This window comes from Parasteatoda tepidariorum, chromosome 3 (genome assembly GCF_043381705.1).
Source record: "Parasteatoda tepidariorum isolate YZ-2023 chromosome 3, CAS_Ptep_4.0, whole genome shotgun sequence".
Classification (NCBI taxonomy): Eukaryota; Metazoa; Arthropoda; class Arachnida; order Araneae; family Theridiidae; genus Parasteatoda; species Parasteatoda tepidariorum.
In genome coordinates, this window is record NC_092206.1 from 96,463,063 (window position 1) to 96,481,440 (window position 18,378).

General features: G+C 28.0%; 1 protein-coding gene across 2 annotated transcripts in view; it reads left to right on the forward strand.

Annotated features, from left to right (window-relative positions):
• Nucleotides 1-4,049: 4,049 nt before the first annotated feature.
• Nucleotides 4,050-18,378, forward strand: part of LOC107443743 (cytochrome P450 2F3) — a 21,774-nt gene continuing 7,445 nt past the window's right edge. The window contains exons 1-3 of one of the 2 annotated variants that reach the window (XM_016057700.3): nucleotides 4,050-5,268; nucleotides 10,486-10,860; nucleotides 14,760-15,093. In XM_016057700.3, the coding sequence (XP_015913186.2) occupies nucleotides 10,512-10,860; nucleotides 14,760-15,093 (683 nt within the window). In that variant the 5' untranslated portion in view covers nucleotides 4,050-5,268; nucleotides 10,486-10,511. Of the gene's footprint in view, nucleotides 5,269-5,672; nucleotides 5,829-10,485; nucleotides 10,861-14,759; nucleotides 15,094-18,378 lie in introns of those variants that run through there. The other variant, XM_016057701.3, reaches the window with a different exon arrangement.

The window sequence follows — 18,378 nt, forward strand, 5'->3', positions numbered from 1 at the left end:
AATTAATCCTTGAAACAAATCAGAATATAAATTTATTAAACTCTTGATAATAACAAATGTGTCTTTGAAAATTATTTCACTATATTAATGGAAAATAAATATAATTAAACAAAAATATATCTTTCATAAACTACTAACTTCAATTATAAACTAAATAAATACAGCATTAAATTACAATTAATAATAGGGTGACCCGGGGTAATTCAGGATCACTCTGTTTCTGGGGTAAATAATGATCACCTAAGTTTTATTTTTTTAAAAAATATTTTTTTTTAATTTGAGATATGGACAAGAAAGCTTGTGCACTTTACTAAAGTATAACTACATTTACTTAATAATAGTTTTTGTTTAATTTAACAAAATAAGTATATTTTAAAATGCTTTCTACATTTTCCATTTCAAGGATGGGTTTCAAATTGTGCACATTTCTGCAAAGATCCCCCTCCTTCTCTTAATAATAAGTATTTTGATTTACTTTCTTTTTCTTTGATATAAAAATAGTGTAAGCTTTTGTTTAATTGTTTCACACCTACTGTTGGCGCATGCGCGCCATTCCCTAGCGGAACGAGATTAAATCATCACTTCTCCTATGAGACTCGATAAACATTAGATGTGGATAAATATCTCTTAAACCCTTTCGAAATCNAATTGTCTTTTCTTATATAACAGTTCATATTTATTAAGTGGAACAACTATAAAATATATTTTAACTATAATCACAAAATTTGTTTTTAACTGTATACAAGACAAATGTGTTCTGATATGCACCATTTCTAGCTTGTCTTACCTTTCTTTTATCTTAATTTTATGTGTGTACATTGTTAGAATAATTTTTAAGTTGATAAATTATCCTAATATAAATATGATGAGAAATTATAAGCCTAAAAAGGATACTAAGCTTCTAGAAAGCAAAAATGGCAGATTTCTTTTAAAGATTGAAAATTTCAGTGTGAGAGCTGCTGCCAGAGCTGAAGTGTTAATCTTTATTCCGGCTTTTAAATAAAACGTTTTAATAGCTGCTTAAAAATATCTTTTTGGTTTATTTGTTTGATCTTAATGTCTTATTTGTTAATTACCGTTGTATAGTTATTTTTAAACAGCCCATTTTCTATAAAAACTGGTGATAAGTAATTACCCCAGAAATGATCAAGAGAAGGGGTAATTCCTGATCACTAAAAATTTAAAATCTTTTAAATTCTAATTAGATTTTCAAACAAAAGAAGGTAGCATAGGACTCATCCCATATAGCCTCAAATTTCCAGTAAATATTAAAATTCTATCTTGAATAGTTTTTTCACAAAATAGATTTTTGCATTTTTTGATCAGGAATTACCCCAGGTCACCCTACTTAAATTTTGTTGCGTTGTTAAATTTAAACTTTTATTTTGTTAAATTATAAATAAATTACCTAAATTTTTAATAAATAAAAAATAACTTTTTAAGGATTAAATCCTTAGAAAGAATTTTTTTAAAAAATCAGAAGTATTGAAAAAAATTTGCAGTATGGCACGCGCTTCCTTTAGGTCCTTTCCCTAAGAATTAATGATCCAGAAAAGAAATTATATGTCAGAAAGAAAAAGTTGTGAGGAAAATTATTACAACTAACACATTTTCATGCTACATGAAGGAATCTGTCAATTACCACTAATACTTAAATTTTGTTTTGTTTTGCTCAGAAATTGTATTTGAATTATGTATTTTTTTAAAAAAAAATCTTGGTACTTACAATAACACTTATATGAATGTGATAATCGTGAAATGATTTAAATTAAAAACCGTCTAAACTTTTTAAATTTTCATTTAAAAAAAAATATTTTTCAAGGGGCTAAAAATGACTTTAAAAAATTAAACGCTTACTATGCCAATGCTTAAACGAAAGAAAAAAAACAGAAACATAATAAAAATCCGATTTAAATTGAAAGTCACATATAGCATGTACGCAATTAAAATCATAAAAAACCAGTTTGTATAACATAACTAAATGGGGATGTAAGGTGATTATTTGGATTACTAGATTTATTAGGTAAATTGGAATTATTATTTTTTTTCTTATTAATTTTAAATCCATTTATGCTGTGATTATCCTCAACACTGATTCCTAAGATTTTGATAAAATTCTGACTAAGATATTTATTTGCGGATTTTAATTGCGGAATTTATTTTTAAAATATATAAACAGAGGATGTTCCGATTCCCCATTCTAATTAAGATTTTAATCTAAATAGTGCGCAATTATATATAAGCTTGGCTAATATATAAGCTTGAAAGTAACATAGAGATAGTTAGAAGCTATCGAATCATTAGTTAAGAAGAAAGGATGAAAATACGGCAGAACCAATTTGATTGTCTGATTCTTAGATATAGTTCTACCGAACTCCTTTCAGTTTCTTTTTGTTTCGCCCGAAAATCAAATATGTTTCGTTATTTACCCCAACTGGGATTCGCTACTTTTTACAGATATTGTTTCCCCCCCCCCCACTTCTAATATGCATAAAATTTATTTGCGGCCTCTGTCTACTCCTATAGTTTTGACTAAGATTCTAAGTTTTACTATAATTTTTACTAAGATTCGAAGAATCTATATTATATTAAAACCTCGTATTAGAAGTAGCAATTTCGGAATACCCCACGTTTAATTAGATACTTTTTATTTCAAATGTTTTTATTAGAACGTATCGATTTGGAAAATTTTTATTTAAACCAAATTTTATGAAATTAGAGGGTTTTTTTTTTGTTTCGTCTTGAAGTTAAATATACATCTATCTTTGCATTCTCGCCTTCCACTATTTTGGGCCTCATTGCCAAAGGCACGCTTCTTGCTTTACATCTAACAGGCGCCATATCCGAATTTATAGGAAGCGATACTGGATTACCCGTATACGAACCCAATTTGTTATCAAAAATATCGTAATTTTTAAGAACTTTTTCGATAATTCCAGTTCTAATTTCGTTTACTCCTGTTTTTGAAATTTCTAAAGGTTCAAACCAAGAATACCCCCAAAATATTCGTACAGTGATTATTTGAAATTAACAATTCTAACTTAGATTTGAAAAGGTTATGCACAACTTCAACTTTACTTCCGCCAGCTAGTGAAATCCCATTTTTAGAAAAGTCGCGCAGTTTAATTAAAGTTTTTTCGATCGCGGGTTTCTTAGAACGGAAAACTTAATTCAACGTTTGCAAAGAAATAATAGGAACTCGAATCAATTTCCATTTCTAATTTTTCCTTATCAAACTCAACAATAACGTTTTTCTTAAACGGAGATTGAGAACTTAAAACATTCAAATATTCCGGTTGAACTTCAATTTCATTTGCACGCTGTTTTTCAAATTTATTTTTCTTCCGGCAAACTTTTACAATGTGACCCTTAAGACCACAAGAATGGCATATTGCATTTTTGAATTTACATGTTGAACGTTCAAGTTTACCACCGCAACCGAAACACACTTTAGAATTTTGAATTTACGATTTGCTACTACCTGAAACATTAGAATTTTGTTTACTAAATCGCGCATTATTTCTTTTGTTCCTACCACGTACGAAGTCAACTACATCCGAATTCTCAGAATAAGAAGAATTTTGTGTATGAATATGCTTTGATTGGGAAGCCGCAACCTCAGATGCTACGGCAACAGAAATTGCATTTTCAAGAGTTAATTTGGATTCAGCCAACAATCTTCTTTGAACCTCTTCATCACGAATACCGCAGACTAATTGATCTCGTAAAAAGACATCGTTTTATGAGATCCCATAACTGAAATATCGACAGCAGCCAGCGTTATTTAAAGTCTACCTCTTGAATCATCTTAAAATAGCACGGAGTGAGTGAAAATCAGAAATTTAAATCAAACGTTTTTTGGTCCATTCCGTTCTTTTATTTCGTTTCAAAGTACTTTTGTTTGGAATTTTTACTAATATCCTTAAACCTTAAAAAGCCACAGTTTCGCGATTAAACGCTCAGTCTCTCTTCTGAAAGCATTTTTTTTGTTTTGTTTTTTTTTACTTTTCGTTTAGCTTTAGCAATTTTTTATTATTTTTTCCCCCGAATTTAAATATCTTTTAAGAAATTACTAAGTCACAATTGTTGACAGTTTAAAACCATGAACGATGTTTTTTGAACTTGATTATGGTTATTGCCGCTCTACATTTACACATTTTAACAGATTTGTTGCTTGAAACGTTTCAGTTTCCTAAATATAAGTAATGAAATTTAAAAAAATTTACAAAAAAAATTTTTTTTTCCTCAAAAAATAAATGTTTGATGATACGTTTACGTTAAGAAGTATCTGCTATGACTGTTCCCGAGAAGAATTATCACTGCAAAGAACTGTGGCGCCACAGTGGCAAGTCAACCTGTTGTTCCTGCAACAACTCTATGCCAACGACGAACTGTTGCTGCGACGAGTTGTGTCCCCGACGATTTGTGCCCACATTTATCTTCTCTCCCACCTCTTTTTTAAATTAGTCGCACTGTATATCGAGTAGTAGATCTAAAATATTCAGCATCCTTAAAGCAAAGTAGTGTCCAGAGTTCCAATGTTAATAATTCAGCACCAGGACTCGATCTCCGACAGAGCTCCTATGAACAAGAGAAAATATTCTAAAATTCAAATTAATTTTGGACCTTTTTGTTTAAAACTTACGTACACATTTTCATTCCTAAACCCTCTATTGGGCTGTTTTATTAGTTAATAATTATAAGTCATTCAATATTTATTTTTTTGTATTATTTAAGCTAAATATATGAAGTTAATCGCTTCGAGTTTGAATACAAAAAATTCATACAACAGAGCATTTATTGTCTTATGTAAGTCAAATGAATATAAAGATAAAAATAAAATAATTATATAACAAAACACGAAAACAGATAAACCTAAAAAGATATCACAATACTGAATAACATTTTAGTTTTATCGCAAAATAGAAGCTAATGAATTCGATTTCATAGGAAATGAATTTCTGTAGAGAGCATTTTAGAACAGGAATAACAGACAGAGTTAAAAAATTAAAACAGAAATACATTTACCCTGATTGGATTCAATAAGTTATTATTCTTTGAAATCAGTTACCGTCACTAACGGGAACGAAATAAATGAATATGTAAACATCGATAGCAAGTTTTACACATTTTACTTTTACCCTCAGTAGATGGCGACACTACATGCAGATTTAATGTATTCCGTAGAAAACTTGATACCAAGATACATAAATTGAAAAGAGAATCATATTTTTGAGTGGATATTAGTGAATGAAAACGAAGATTAAGGTAAGAAGAAATTTTGTAAGTATTTTTTTAAAAGGAAAAATAAAGGATATGAGTAGAATTATATTTTGATTTTATTTTTTGGTAGATGCTTTCTTTGAAAGAGAAAATTTAGATTAAAAAAGAGAAATTTATAAATTTATTTCGTTTTAATCTTTTAAAGAGTGTATAGTTGTGATACTTTTTGAAACGTGAATTAATATCACTTTTTTTTAATAGTATGGGAAAAAGCTAATTCAGGGGAAGGTTAAGGTTTTAGTTAAAATATTTTACATTATCTTAGACAAATCGGAACGTATAAGAAGACGTACCAGTACGGGAGACATATACAACCCGTTATTATGAATAATATCATAAAATCTAAAATGAAATAAATAAATACATTTCTCTAAGATGAAATAAATAAGTAAATAATGATGGAAACCAATCATTATAGTTACATGTTGTAACTTTGTTTGGGAATTGTTTTCGCAAGAATCAAGAATTAAACGTAATTGTTGAGAATCTTTCTTTTTTCCTCCGTTGCAACAGAACGAATGATGGATTCCAATGATTCAAGAGAGGTACGTTTAAACGTTTTTTGATACCTATTTTAATGAAAGGAAATGACTGACTTCAAATTCCTCATCACAATATTAAAATTAATTTAAATATTTAAAACACTTTTTTAATTTTCCGACTAATTTGTTTTGGTATAGATTGCGAACCGGATCGCAGCTTTTTTTGAAATTCCAAGCAATATACTCGCGCTTAACCAACGCACTTGGAAAGAAAAAAAAAAATAGTGACTTATGGTAAAATATTTAAATAAAAACTACTGAACTTTAGCAACGCTTTTTACTTTTTTTCACTCATTATTTGAAGAAAAAAAAAATTCTGAAATAATTCGTACCACCTTCATTAAAGTTTTGAATTATACACATTTTTACATCATTCGGAAGAATGTAATTTAACATGGAAAAATACAAAACTTAAACGAAATGGGTCGAACAGTTTTATAAAATGTCGTATATTTAAAATTCGATTTCTGAGAAACTATTAGAACGATTACATTCATATCTTTTATTTTGTTATGTGAAATTATATTTAAATATATTCTGTGAAGTTTATTTCTTCAATTGTTACGTTATGAAAAATAATTTAATTTTATGAATAGGTAATTTTATGTAGTAGGTAGTTTTAAATAAAATACTATTAAAAACAAAAATGCAAATTTAAATTGAAATTATTATTTATTTAGTTTTTAATAATTTTACTGTTTTTGGAGGACTCTTTGAAACTTTTAATAGAGTACTAGTTTATTTTATCCTCAGTCAAGGACGAAGAACGTTCCATTTGAACTTTGTTTCGTTTTACGCTTTATTATTTACTTTGATTTGCTGCTACGTCACTCTAGAAAAAAAAAACTGTTTTTAAGTGGGCAGTTCCTATTTCGATGTAAGCTTACTTAGTCAAGGACGAGTGCTATGATATATGTATTCTTCCATATTATTATTGTAACATAAGTAAAGAGAAAGGAATTTCTCATCTAGACAAACTGTCGAAAAGGGAAAATTCTAAATATGTTTTAATTTCTTCTATATAATATTCCCAAATGAACTAATTTAATCTATTTGGCAGCATAACTCGATACGTGTAAAATTAATGGCCGTTAATATATCAGAATTCGAAATATAAGGTATTTTAGATTCTCTTTTATTTTCTTTTTCTGACAAAATTATACTCAATTCTGCAATCAGCAGTTTCTGAAAGGCAGTTACATAGTATACAGTTGTCTCCTTTGAGCTCTTTGTTTAAAATTAAGTTTTTTTTTTGTGATCTAAATTCCTTGAATAAAAATCTAAAGACTAAAAAACTAAATATAAAAATCTTAAAATGGCTGATTCAAAGTTAGAAATAGCGTAACTAAACTAGCTACTAGGATAACGTTGAAGATTGGGGAGAAAACCCATTGTCTAAAAATAATAATCAAGCACTATTCCTCCTAATCATTGAAACGACTACTTCATTATATTGTATATATATATATATATATATATATATATATATATATATATATATATATATATATATATATATATATATATATATATATATATATATATATATATATATATATATATATATATATATATATATATATATATATATATATATATATATATATATATATATATATATATATATATATATATATATATATATATATATATATATATATATATATATATATATATATATATATATATATATATATATATATATATATATATATATATATATATATATATATATATATATATATATATATATATATATATATATATATATATATATATATATATATATATATATATATATATATATATATATATATATATATATATATATATATATATATATATATATATATATATATATATATATATATATATATATATATATATATATATATATATATATATATATATATATATATATATATATATATATATATATATATATATATATATATATATATATATATATATATATATATATATATATATATATATATATATATATATATATATATATATATATATATATATATATATATATATATATATATATATATATATATATATATATATATATATATATATATATATATATATATATATATATATATATATATATATATATATATATATATATATATATATATATATATATATATATATATATATATATATATATATATATATATATATATATATATATATATATATATATATATATATATATATATATATATATATATATATATATATATATATATATATATATATATATATATATATATATATATATATATATATATATATATATATATATATATATATATATATATATATATATATATATATATATATATATATATATATATATATATATATATATATATATATATATATATATATATATATATATATATATATATATATATATATATATATATATATATATATATATATATATATATATATATATATATATATATATATATATATATATATATATATATATATATATATATATATATATATATATATATATATATATATATATATATATATATATATATATATATATATATATATATATATATATATATATATATATATATATATATATATATATATATATATATATATATATATATATATATATATATATATATATATATATATATATATATATATATATATATATATATATATATATATATATATATATATATATATATATATATATATATATATATATATATATATATATATATATATATATATATATATATATATATATATATATATATATATATATATATATATATATATATATATATATATATATATATATATATATATATATATATATATATATATATATATATATATATATATATATATATATATATATATATATATATATATATATATATATATATATATATATATATATATATATATATATATATATATATATATATATATATATATATATATATATATATATATATATATATATATATATATATATATATATATATATATATATATATATATATATATATATATATATATATATATATATATATATATATATATATATATATATATATATATATATATATATATATATATATATATATATATATATATATATATATATATATATATATATATATATATATATATATATATATATANATTTCGGACATTCACCAAAGCGACTATGTGATTGTTGACATACACCGGTGAGGGTCCGAATGTACAAGAATGTAATGAAATATTCGATCTTTCACCTACGTATTTGGTGTTTGTCGACATTCACCGGTGAAAGTCAACAACCACCTATTTCGGTCATTCGCCGTAACATACACACACACATATATATATATATATATAAATACTTACCTCACACTAAACCTGGCACTATTTTCTTTACTTAAATTATTAACAATATTTTTCTTGGATTATCATAATCAACTGATTTTAGAATTTATTAAACAAAATAATAAAATTAATTCTATTGCGACTTTTGATTTCTAGGATCGTTTCAATAGCATTCCCCTTTCTGAACTAAAAGATGTTCTTTTGAGTCATTACTATAATTTTAAAAATATCCGTATTTGCGATCTTGATTATTGGGAAATTTTACTTTATATTTGCCTTTTTAATAATTATATTTACAATAGGAAACATATTTTTATTCAAATTGATGGAATACCACAAAGATTTAATTTTTCATCTCTCTTAGTTAACTTATTTTTTAAAATTAAAAACTGATAAAATTATTTTCACTATATATTCGTAACAAAGTTTTTTTTTTTAATTTTTTTTTCAAAATAATTGATATGCATACATGAAATTGAACAAAATGAAGGCAGAAATTGAATCACTTTTGGATGGCTGAAAATTCAGTAATTGACCTAAATACTGTTCCCTAGATAACACCGTTACCAGATTGCAAGAAAAGTGCGGCAGTAACGGAGACTCATCCGTGGAGTCACTTGTAGTTTTGTGATGTCGATGCGTAGGTTAAAAAAATTTACTATGTCTTCCTTTAGCAACGCCACATTTTGACGCCACCCAGACGTCAACATGAAAACACACTATGACTTTAAATTATCGCAGTAACGTCATCATGTGACGAAACTGTGACACATCTGCGTCCCAATAGGGTCATGGTGTGACAAAACTGCGACATATTTACGTCTCAACAATGACACGGTGCGACATATTTGCATGTCCGTGACATATTTACATGTCAACGGGTATTGACGCGACGCAACTGCGACACATTTACGACTCAACGGGTTCGCTGTGTGATTAAGTTGAAACAATAATATGTCACATTTTCGTCACACAGGGACGTCATAACGACAATTAAATGTGTCATTGTGGTCCCATGTTGGAGTCTAGGTAGCTTGAAAATGTGACGACACCAAAGGCAGACATAATAATCTATTTACGATCTATGCATTAACGTCGCAAAAACTGCACGTGACTTTTCAAATGAGTCTTCTTGATTGCAATCTGGTAATGTTGCTATTTGGGACGTACTTTCATATGAATCTCGAAGATAGTTGCAATAATCCACCAAAAAAAAAGACGTTTGAATAATCTCGTAGCATACTCAAGATTTAGTTTGATACTTTTTTATTTATTTCAGAACTGCATAATCTCTCTAAACAAAAGATGTTCCAAGTGTTCCTTAGAAGCGTTTGTGAAGAAACAACAGCAGCCATCATCGTGATAGTTGTTGCCACCATCTGCATTTATTACTACAAAAGGAATAAAGGTTTGCCTCCGGGACCCGTGTCTTTTCCCTTTTTCGGTTACTCCCTCATCCTGAAAGATGACACTTGTCACCGGACTCTGGAAAAATTGCAGAAGAAATACGGTGATGTATTCAGTTTCACTTTTGCCGGTACTCTGTACATCAACATGGGAAGTATGAAGGCCGTTAAAGAATTTCATTTAACCCATGCAGAATGCTTTCAGAGAAGCAACGATTTTTCAGTTAGCTCATGTTTCTTCAACAATGGTATGTTATTTCAACAGCATTTTTTAAACTCTAAGAGGCGCCACCAACTTCACTAAACCCTGTATTGTATCTCATTCATCTTTTTTTTTTATTAGTCAATAATTTCCCCTAAAATAAAGTACATTTTGTTAACAAAATATGTAATAATTGTAGTTTTAATCAGAAACATTTTTCCAACATGTTAATAGTCAGGAAATGAACAATTAAGTGAATAGAAAAATATTCACCTGTACTTGAAAAAAAAAAGTTAACATGAGGAATACAGATTATGTGACTAAATAAGAATAAGATAACGAGATTTAAAACAAATAGGGAACGGTTTTCTATTTATTACTTTTTTTTTATCTTTTAAAGTTTTTAATGTAAAGATATCTGGCAAAATCTTATCTCTTTCTTTTTTATTACTTTTGATTGACATCAACTCAAGGGCGAACTTTTAAAATAACGCTTTTAATTGAGAAAAAGTTTTCTCAATTTTAAGTCTTACAGTTTTTAGCACGTATACTTTCGGCTCGTGTGGAACTTTATCCATTTATCGCCGGTTCTATACTCACCTCATCGACACTCCTCAAAGGCCTCTCATTACGAACAATTTTCAAAATCTCCTATAAACTTAACCCCATCCGAACGAAGAACACTCTTCTTCATCCGAATATGGACATCAATTCGTATCTAAAACTTCCTTCTAGTCTGATATTCTGCATTTTTGTCTCTTATATTACGTTGGTCATTTTTTTTAAAGCACGAATTTTGTACAAGTAGGATTGATTTTTGATAAACAGAATAATGAATTTAGAAGAGAAAGAAAATAATTGCAAAACTAACATTTCATTATGATTTTTAACTAATTGCCTTATTGTGAGTCCTTTTAATGTTTGCATTGCAATGACTCTCAAGAGCTCATTAGGGTCAGATGCCTAAATTAATGTAGATTGTCTAAATACATACTTCTCGAAAAAGCTTCATTTCGTTCTCTCAAAAATTAAACTAGAAGAGTGTCCGAAAGTTCATCAGCTGTAATATTTATCGANATTTGTTCGCGTTGGATCCCGCACAATCTGACAAACGCTCAAAAAAAGGCTCGTGTTGATTGGTGAAAGGAAATGTTGGAAAAATACATTCAAGGTACATCAGCACTGCGGTCTGTGCGAGCTGGGTGTGTAATTCGTATTCATCTGCCGTCGCTAGGATTCGAACCCGGTTCACCTCATTGGAAGGTGACACCTAACACACCACGACTCCTCATTAAATATTGTCAAAATTATTAGTAATATTTTTCCTAATTAATGTATGTACAGCTTGTCGGGTTACTATAGCAACCCTCTGCGCTCCTGCGCATTGTCCGAACCTCACTCAGATAGACGGGGGGATACGGATATGAGCAGACATAAGTAAATGCTCTAGTTATGTTATGATGATTTAGTTGTATTGTACGTATTTTTATCTTCATTTCTTCTTAATAAATATTTTTATCTTATAATCGCCATCATTTCTTCCTATTCGAATCAAAAGAACCCTACAGAGCTGTTAAAAGAACATTTTTATTACAAAGTCGTGGTTCAGTCAAAGAAGTTCGATCATTCAGGGTTTCATTGCCTAAACAAGTTGGGAATTACTGATCTTGTAATTAGTTCAAAATTTTTTTAATAATAAGTCGCTGATTACTAAACAAAAAATTTGAAAGCCCCTCAATAAAATATTTTGTACTTACAAATCCCTTTCTTAACTATCTGTGCAACGGTGAAACAAAGAGCAAGACCCATTTTATTCTTTATATTAGCAAAAAAAAATTTTTTTAAAAATACCTCACTTTATAATGCGAAGAACTAACTATACCGTTTGAATGTTTAATCGTGACTTGTGAAATAACTTCAACAAAAAAAAACTTCTTGTTTAACACTTTGAGGACCATAATCCTGATCACGCATACGTGATGACACAATTTTCCCTTCATGGCCAATGGTATCAAGTATGAGACGAGCTTTTTCGACTCCAACAAATCCTGATTTCGCTTTTTAGGCGACACCAGGCGGTTTTAATTTCGTATAATGTCTCAGTCTTTAACCTTCAATATGCACTTTTGGTTCTGAGGTTTCCCCTCTCCAGGTTAATTAAACATTTAAACATGTTTGGCTCTTTCGAAAGAATTGGGCATGTGGATTAATGTGCCCTGGATTTTTGTTTATATTTTGACGGATGGAATGCTTGAGAGTGTAGACTAGTCGTTTGCAGTATGAGGTTTTGCTAGATAATATTTTGAGTCAGTTCTGCAATTATTATTATTATTTTTTTAAATATCGTCACACTATATTCAGATACTATCCATGATACTAAACTACAAATTTCAACATATTTAATTCCAGCCATTTTTTTATAAGAATTTTTAAATCGAATTAGGCTTAACGGGAAAAGTCGCCCAGTCACGTGTGTATACTTTCGGCTCGTGTGGAACTTGATCTATTCATCGCCGGTTCTATACTCACCTCATCGACACTCCTCAAAGGCCTCGCATTACGAACAATTTTCAAAATCTTCTATAAACTTAACCCCATCCGAACGAAGAACACTCTTCCTCATCCGAATATGGACATAAGTTTGCATCTAAAACTTCCTTCTAGTCTGATATTCTGCATTTTTGTCACTCATTTTAAGTTGGTCATTTTTTTTAAAGCATGAATTTTGTACAAGTAGGATTGATTTTTGATAAACAGAATAATGAATTTAGAAGAGAAAGAAAATAATTGCAAAACTAACATTTCATTATGATTTTTAACTAATTGCCTTATTGTGAGTCCTTTTAATGTTTGCATTGCAATGACTCTCAAGAGCTCATTAGGGTCAGATGCCTAAATTAATGTAGATTGTCTAAATACATACTTCTCGAAAAAGCTTCATTTCGTTCTCTCAAAAATTAAACTAGAAGAGTGTTCGAAAGTTCATCAGCTGTAATATTTATCGATGAACTTTAGACCCGAGAAAAAAAAATTTCTAAATAAAGTGTCCAATTTGACCCTGTCATGCATGAACTTTTCATTTCAAATATAAAAAATATTTCGATATGCTACAAACCTATTTAGTATCTCAGGATTGTGGTGTATTAATTTATTTTTGGAAATTTTTGCCTCGAATAGTCAAAAATGGGTGCCCTCTTATGAGGACATTATGTTCATATTTGTGGTATATTTTGTCGATACAATTTTATTCAAGGAAAAATTGAAAATTTAAACTTCATTCATGAGGTTGGAGAAGATGTAAAATAGTTCCAACCTTACCAGCAATATAATATACTCTATAAAATTTATAAACAAAATATCAGATTTTCTCTTCTTTCTTGAATTCTCCATCGACTTCTTAAGGGATCTTTTAACTATCTTGAGTGGCCTGATGTGGTTTAGAACTGTTTCGTGTCTCCATACATGCAAATTACTGCACAACTATGCAACTGAATAACGTTATGAAAACAAAATATATGTCTTCATTGGAGGCATGAGAGGGTTAAAAATTGAGAGATTTTTACTAACGTTATGGTTCTCCCTAACTCTAATGTAACGCAATTTGAGCTTCACTGCAATTGCGTGAACATTTCTCTACAAATCACCTTCTCCCATAGGGGTACAGATAATAAAATTAGCCTTACGGTTAATATAAGACAAATGCTATCTAATACCATAAAAAAGAAACAAAAAGTACTAAAAGAAACCTTTGAATGTGTGACTGAACATATTTATCATTGTTTTACAAATAGCCTTTTCCATTTTTGCTTTCATTTTGCCGTTAAAAGTTGCGCTCAAAATTTTGCAGTTGATTGAGCATTCTTTCAATTTAGCTTTTGAGGAATCGATTAAAATGTATGGAGAACCCTCGGCTTACTCATTAAACCTTCAAATGCTCCCCAACAGGGGTCAGTGTCATTAATGGTGAACCATGGAAAGTCCTGAGGAAGTTCTCGTTGCAACAACTGAGGGAGTACGGAATGACCACCGTTAAGGACAACATGAGTGAACCTTTATACGATTCCATCCAGGAGACCATCAGCTTCTTGAAAGCAAAGAAGGGTGAACCAGTGGAAATCGTGCAGCACCTGACCAACAAATGCAACAATATACTCCGCTGCACCATGTTCGGCCAATCTGGAATCACAGAAGAGCAGGTGAAAGAAATAAACGAAGCGTACACTCACGTTGTGGCATTCATTACAATGACCAACTTATTCTACGATGGATTTCTTACGAGGTATCCTCTCAACTCCATTTTAAGTTAGTGAAAATTGGTTTGAAAAGTGAGTTCAAGGAAACATAGAGTAAATCAATGCTGAAAAAAAGTTTTCAAAACATCAAAATGCAAACAGATTATTTGTTGCATTTTGAAAAACAATTTCAGCATTTTCTAGATTTACATGAACTCACTTTTTCCAAAATTAAAATTTTAAATTGTGTATAGGTTAGCTTAAATGACCGAAATGAAGAGAATGTCGACTTTCACCGGTGAATGTCAACACTCACATAGTCGCTTTGGTGAATGTTCCGAATTATTTGTTAGATCCGATTTGATTTTAGTTTATTCGTTGATATTATAATATTTATTCGACATTTTAGTATCTGTTGAAGATAGATTAGGAGAAACATCAGTGTTCGGAGTACCGGTTAAATGCATACTGGGCAGTGGTACTTGACCTTAAATAAGCATTGATGTAGAGCACACCGGAAAGTGACTCTTAACTAGACCTAGTATAAGACATTTACCAAAGCGACTATGTGATTGTCAACATTCACCGGTGGAAGTCAACAACCACCCATTCCGGTTATTCAAAGTAACACAGATACAATGTAAAAACTTTTCGTGTATCTTAACACCAAAAATGGTGGCAACTACTTAACACAAAAGTGGTGTTTCACTACACCAAGAAACAAGGATAGTTCCTGGTGTAGAGAAACGCCTAGAATGTTCTCTTACATTACTTGGTATAAAGTAGCCGTCACCACCTTTGTTACTAAGTAAATTTATAATTATAGTAAGATACGACGCATATAGAAAGAATTATTTTTACGATACAATATAAAACAAGAATCATTAATTTAGGATGCTTTTCTTAAAACAAAATTAGTTTGTTTTTAAACATGCATACAACAAAGAAAGAATAAAAATATGAATTCGAACTAGGGTTAGCAAAACCGAACCGATAGAAATTAAATATTATTAAATTTATTTAATGCAGTTTACAGATGTTTAATAAATAAAATACAATTATTGTTGTTATTCTAGTTAAAATTTACATACATATTTTAAAGGTAAAAATAAAGTGGATATTGTATTGTGGGTTGGAATAAACAACAAACTAACGACAGCTCTTGCTCGATGTAAACAACTACTAGTGATATTCAAAGTGTGCCAACGTTGCTGTTTCTGGAAATTAAAATAACTCTTTTTGTGTGCGAATGCATGTGAGTTGGATCTAATCTTTTTACCAGTTTAGGTGTTCAGATTTAACTACATCCTTTAAATTGTATACGAAAACTCTGCTTGTAGCGTTAACTTGAAATAAAGTATTTCTTTAAACAGTTTTTCGATTTTTCGTCTACGAATTCGAAGAGATATTAGATTAGAGTCCCCTCTCCATCAGGCTCTCTATGTAGCTTAAATGCTTGTTAGTTCCTCCATGAAGTCCTCCTTAAAAGTCCTCCATAAAGACGAATTTATTGCAATACTTGATCCAGGAAATTCCTTGTCTTTTGAATTGGGTTCAAAATTAAAGTGCTATGGAATGGAACACTAGTAGTCGTAAACTAAAAAAAATGGGTTGGCTGTTCAACGACCGTTATGGAATGTTGGTGCAAAATAATTTATCATGAAGGGCTATTTTTGTTGTTGTACAATAGTTTAGACCTCTTCATAACACTTGTTTGAGCAGTAATTTTTTATAAATTAACACATTACATCAACACATTTTTCTTAATTCCACAGTGTGTCCTCTTGTAAGAGATTCCAAGACTTCAAGTAATAATAATAAATACTAATCTAAAATTCTAGGTTTTGAATAACATAACTGTTACTTTTTTTAAACGCTGAAATATTATCTAGCACTTACAAAAAACCACTTGGTTCAAAAATGAATTACTACCATTTTTACCTAAACAATTGAATAAGAAATTGCTTTGTAACAATACTCAAAATAGAATTATGACCGAACACCATGAATTTACTTTTGATTTAATGATTGGATTTTAATGTTTTAAGATACAATTTTAATGGTTCAGTGAGTAGAACTTAAGTATTATATTATAAATAGTAAGTTCTGTCGATATTGCAAGTTTCTAAAAAATATATCCTGCCTCTTCTCAACATTTTGCTCGATTTTGTGGTTTATTTACTTTCTAACTCCCAATTTGCTGAGAGAATAATTGTCTGCTAAACTGAAACATTTGACTCCAACAATTCTCTGTGGTGCAGTCGTACACACCTCCTTCTCGATCGATCCAAATTTGAGACCTGCAAGAATTTCAATTTTTTTTCAAAACAATTAAAGTTCCCTCAGTGACTTAGGATTAAGCTATTACACCCTTTCTGATTTCAGGATACAAATTGGATTTATCTCAACTTCTCTTTGAAACAAGCATACACAGCCTTCGAAAGAAATACAACTGGCTTTGAAGAACTGTTTTAAATCCAAAACGTTTTGCCAAGTCTGTCCCGGATCTATTGAAAATCTATTTATTAGAGCCTTTAAACACCTCCAAAAGTCCTATCTTCAACTAAAGTATTATCAACCCTCTTGACAGCAATCCCAGTTACTCTGTTTTTAGCAACAAACAAAATAATATTTCTCTGTTCATGATAATTCTGATATTCCAGAATGGCATCCTGTTAACAAAAACTGGAAATTAAATTCAAATGGTATAATAAAAGGTCAATGATATAATAAAGTGCATTCTCTTCATAGTCTTCATCATTCGTTTTCGCTACCTTAAACAAGAACTATTCACTACCTAAATTCCTACACAGCATCTCATATAATAATAACATTAAAGGCATACTAAATTAGTTGAATGCTCACCCCTAAAAGCTGTACAAAATATATTAGCATTATTCTTATAACAGTCACACTAGAAAATTTTTTTTCTCCAAAACGTGAGTCACGACACCACTTAATGTGCTCTGAATTATGACATAGCGCAGTGGGCCAGAAGACCATGATCTTTGGCCAAAAGTCAAAAATTAAATTTCAACTAAAATATGTTTAGGCAGCTTTAATATGGCCCAGATTAAGTATTCATAATCATTCCAAACATTATAATTTACTTTTTGGACCGACGAGAGTACAATGTAGTGAAAAATATGTTAAATTTTTTTTTAATGTAACTTTTAAATTTATATTTCAGAAATATATAGAGGAATTTCACCTTTCTGTTACATTTTTATCAGAGTAATTAGTCTGAAATTATAATAAAATTTTTCAATTTGTTGGATTAGTTAATACTCTTGACAAACTTATAGTTTATATCTTATCATTTGACATTTTAC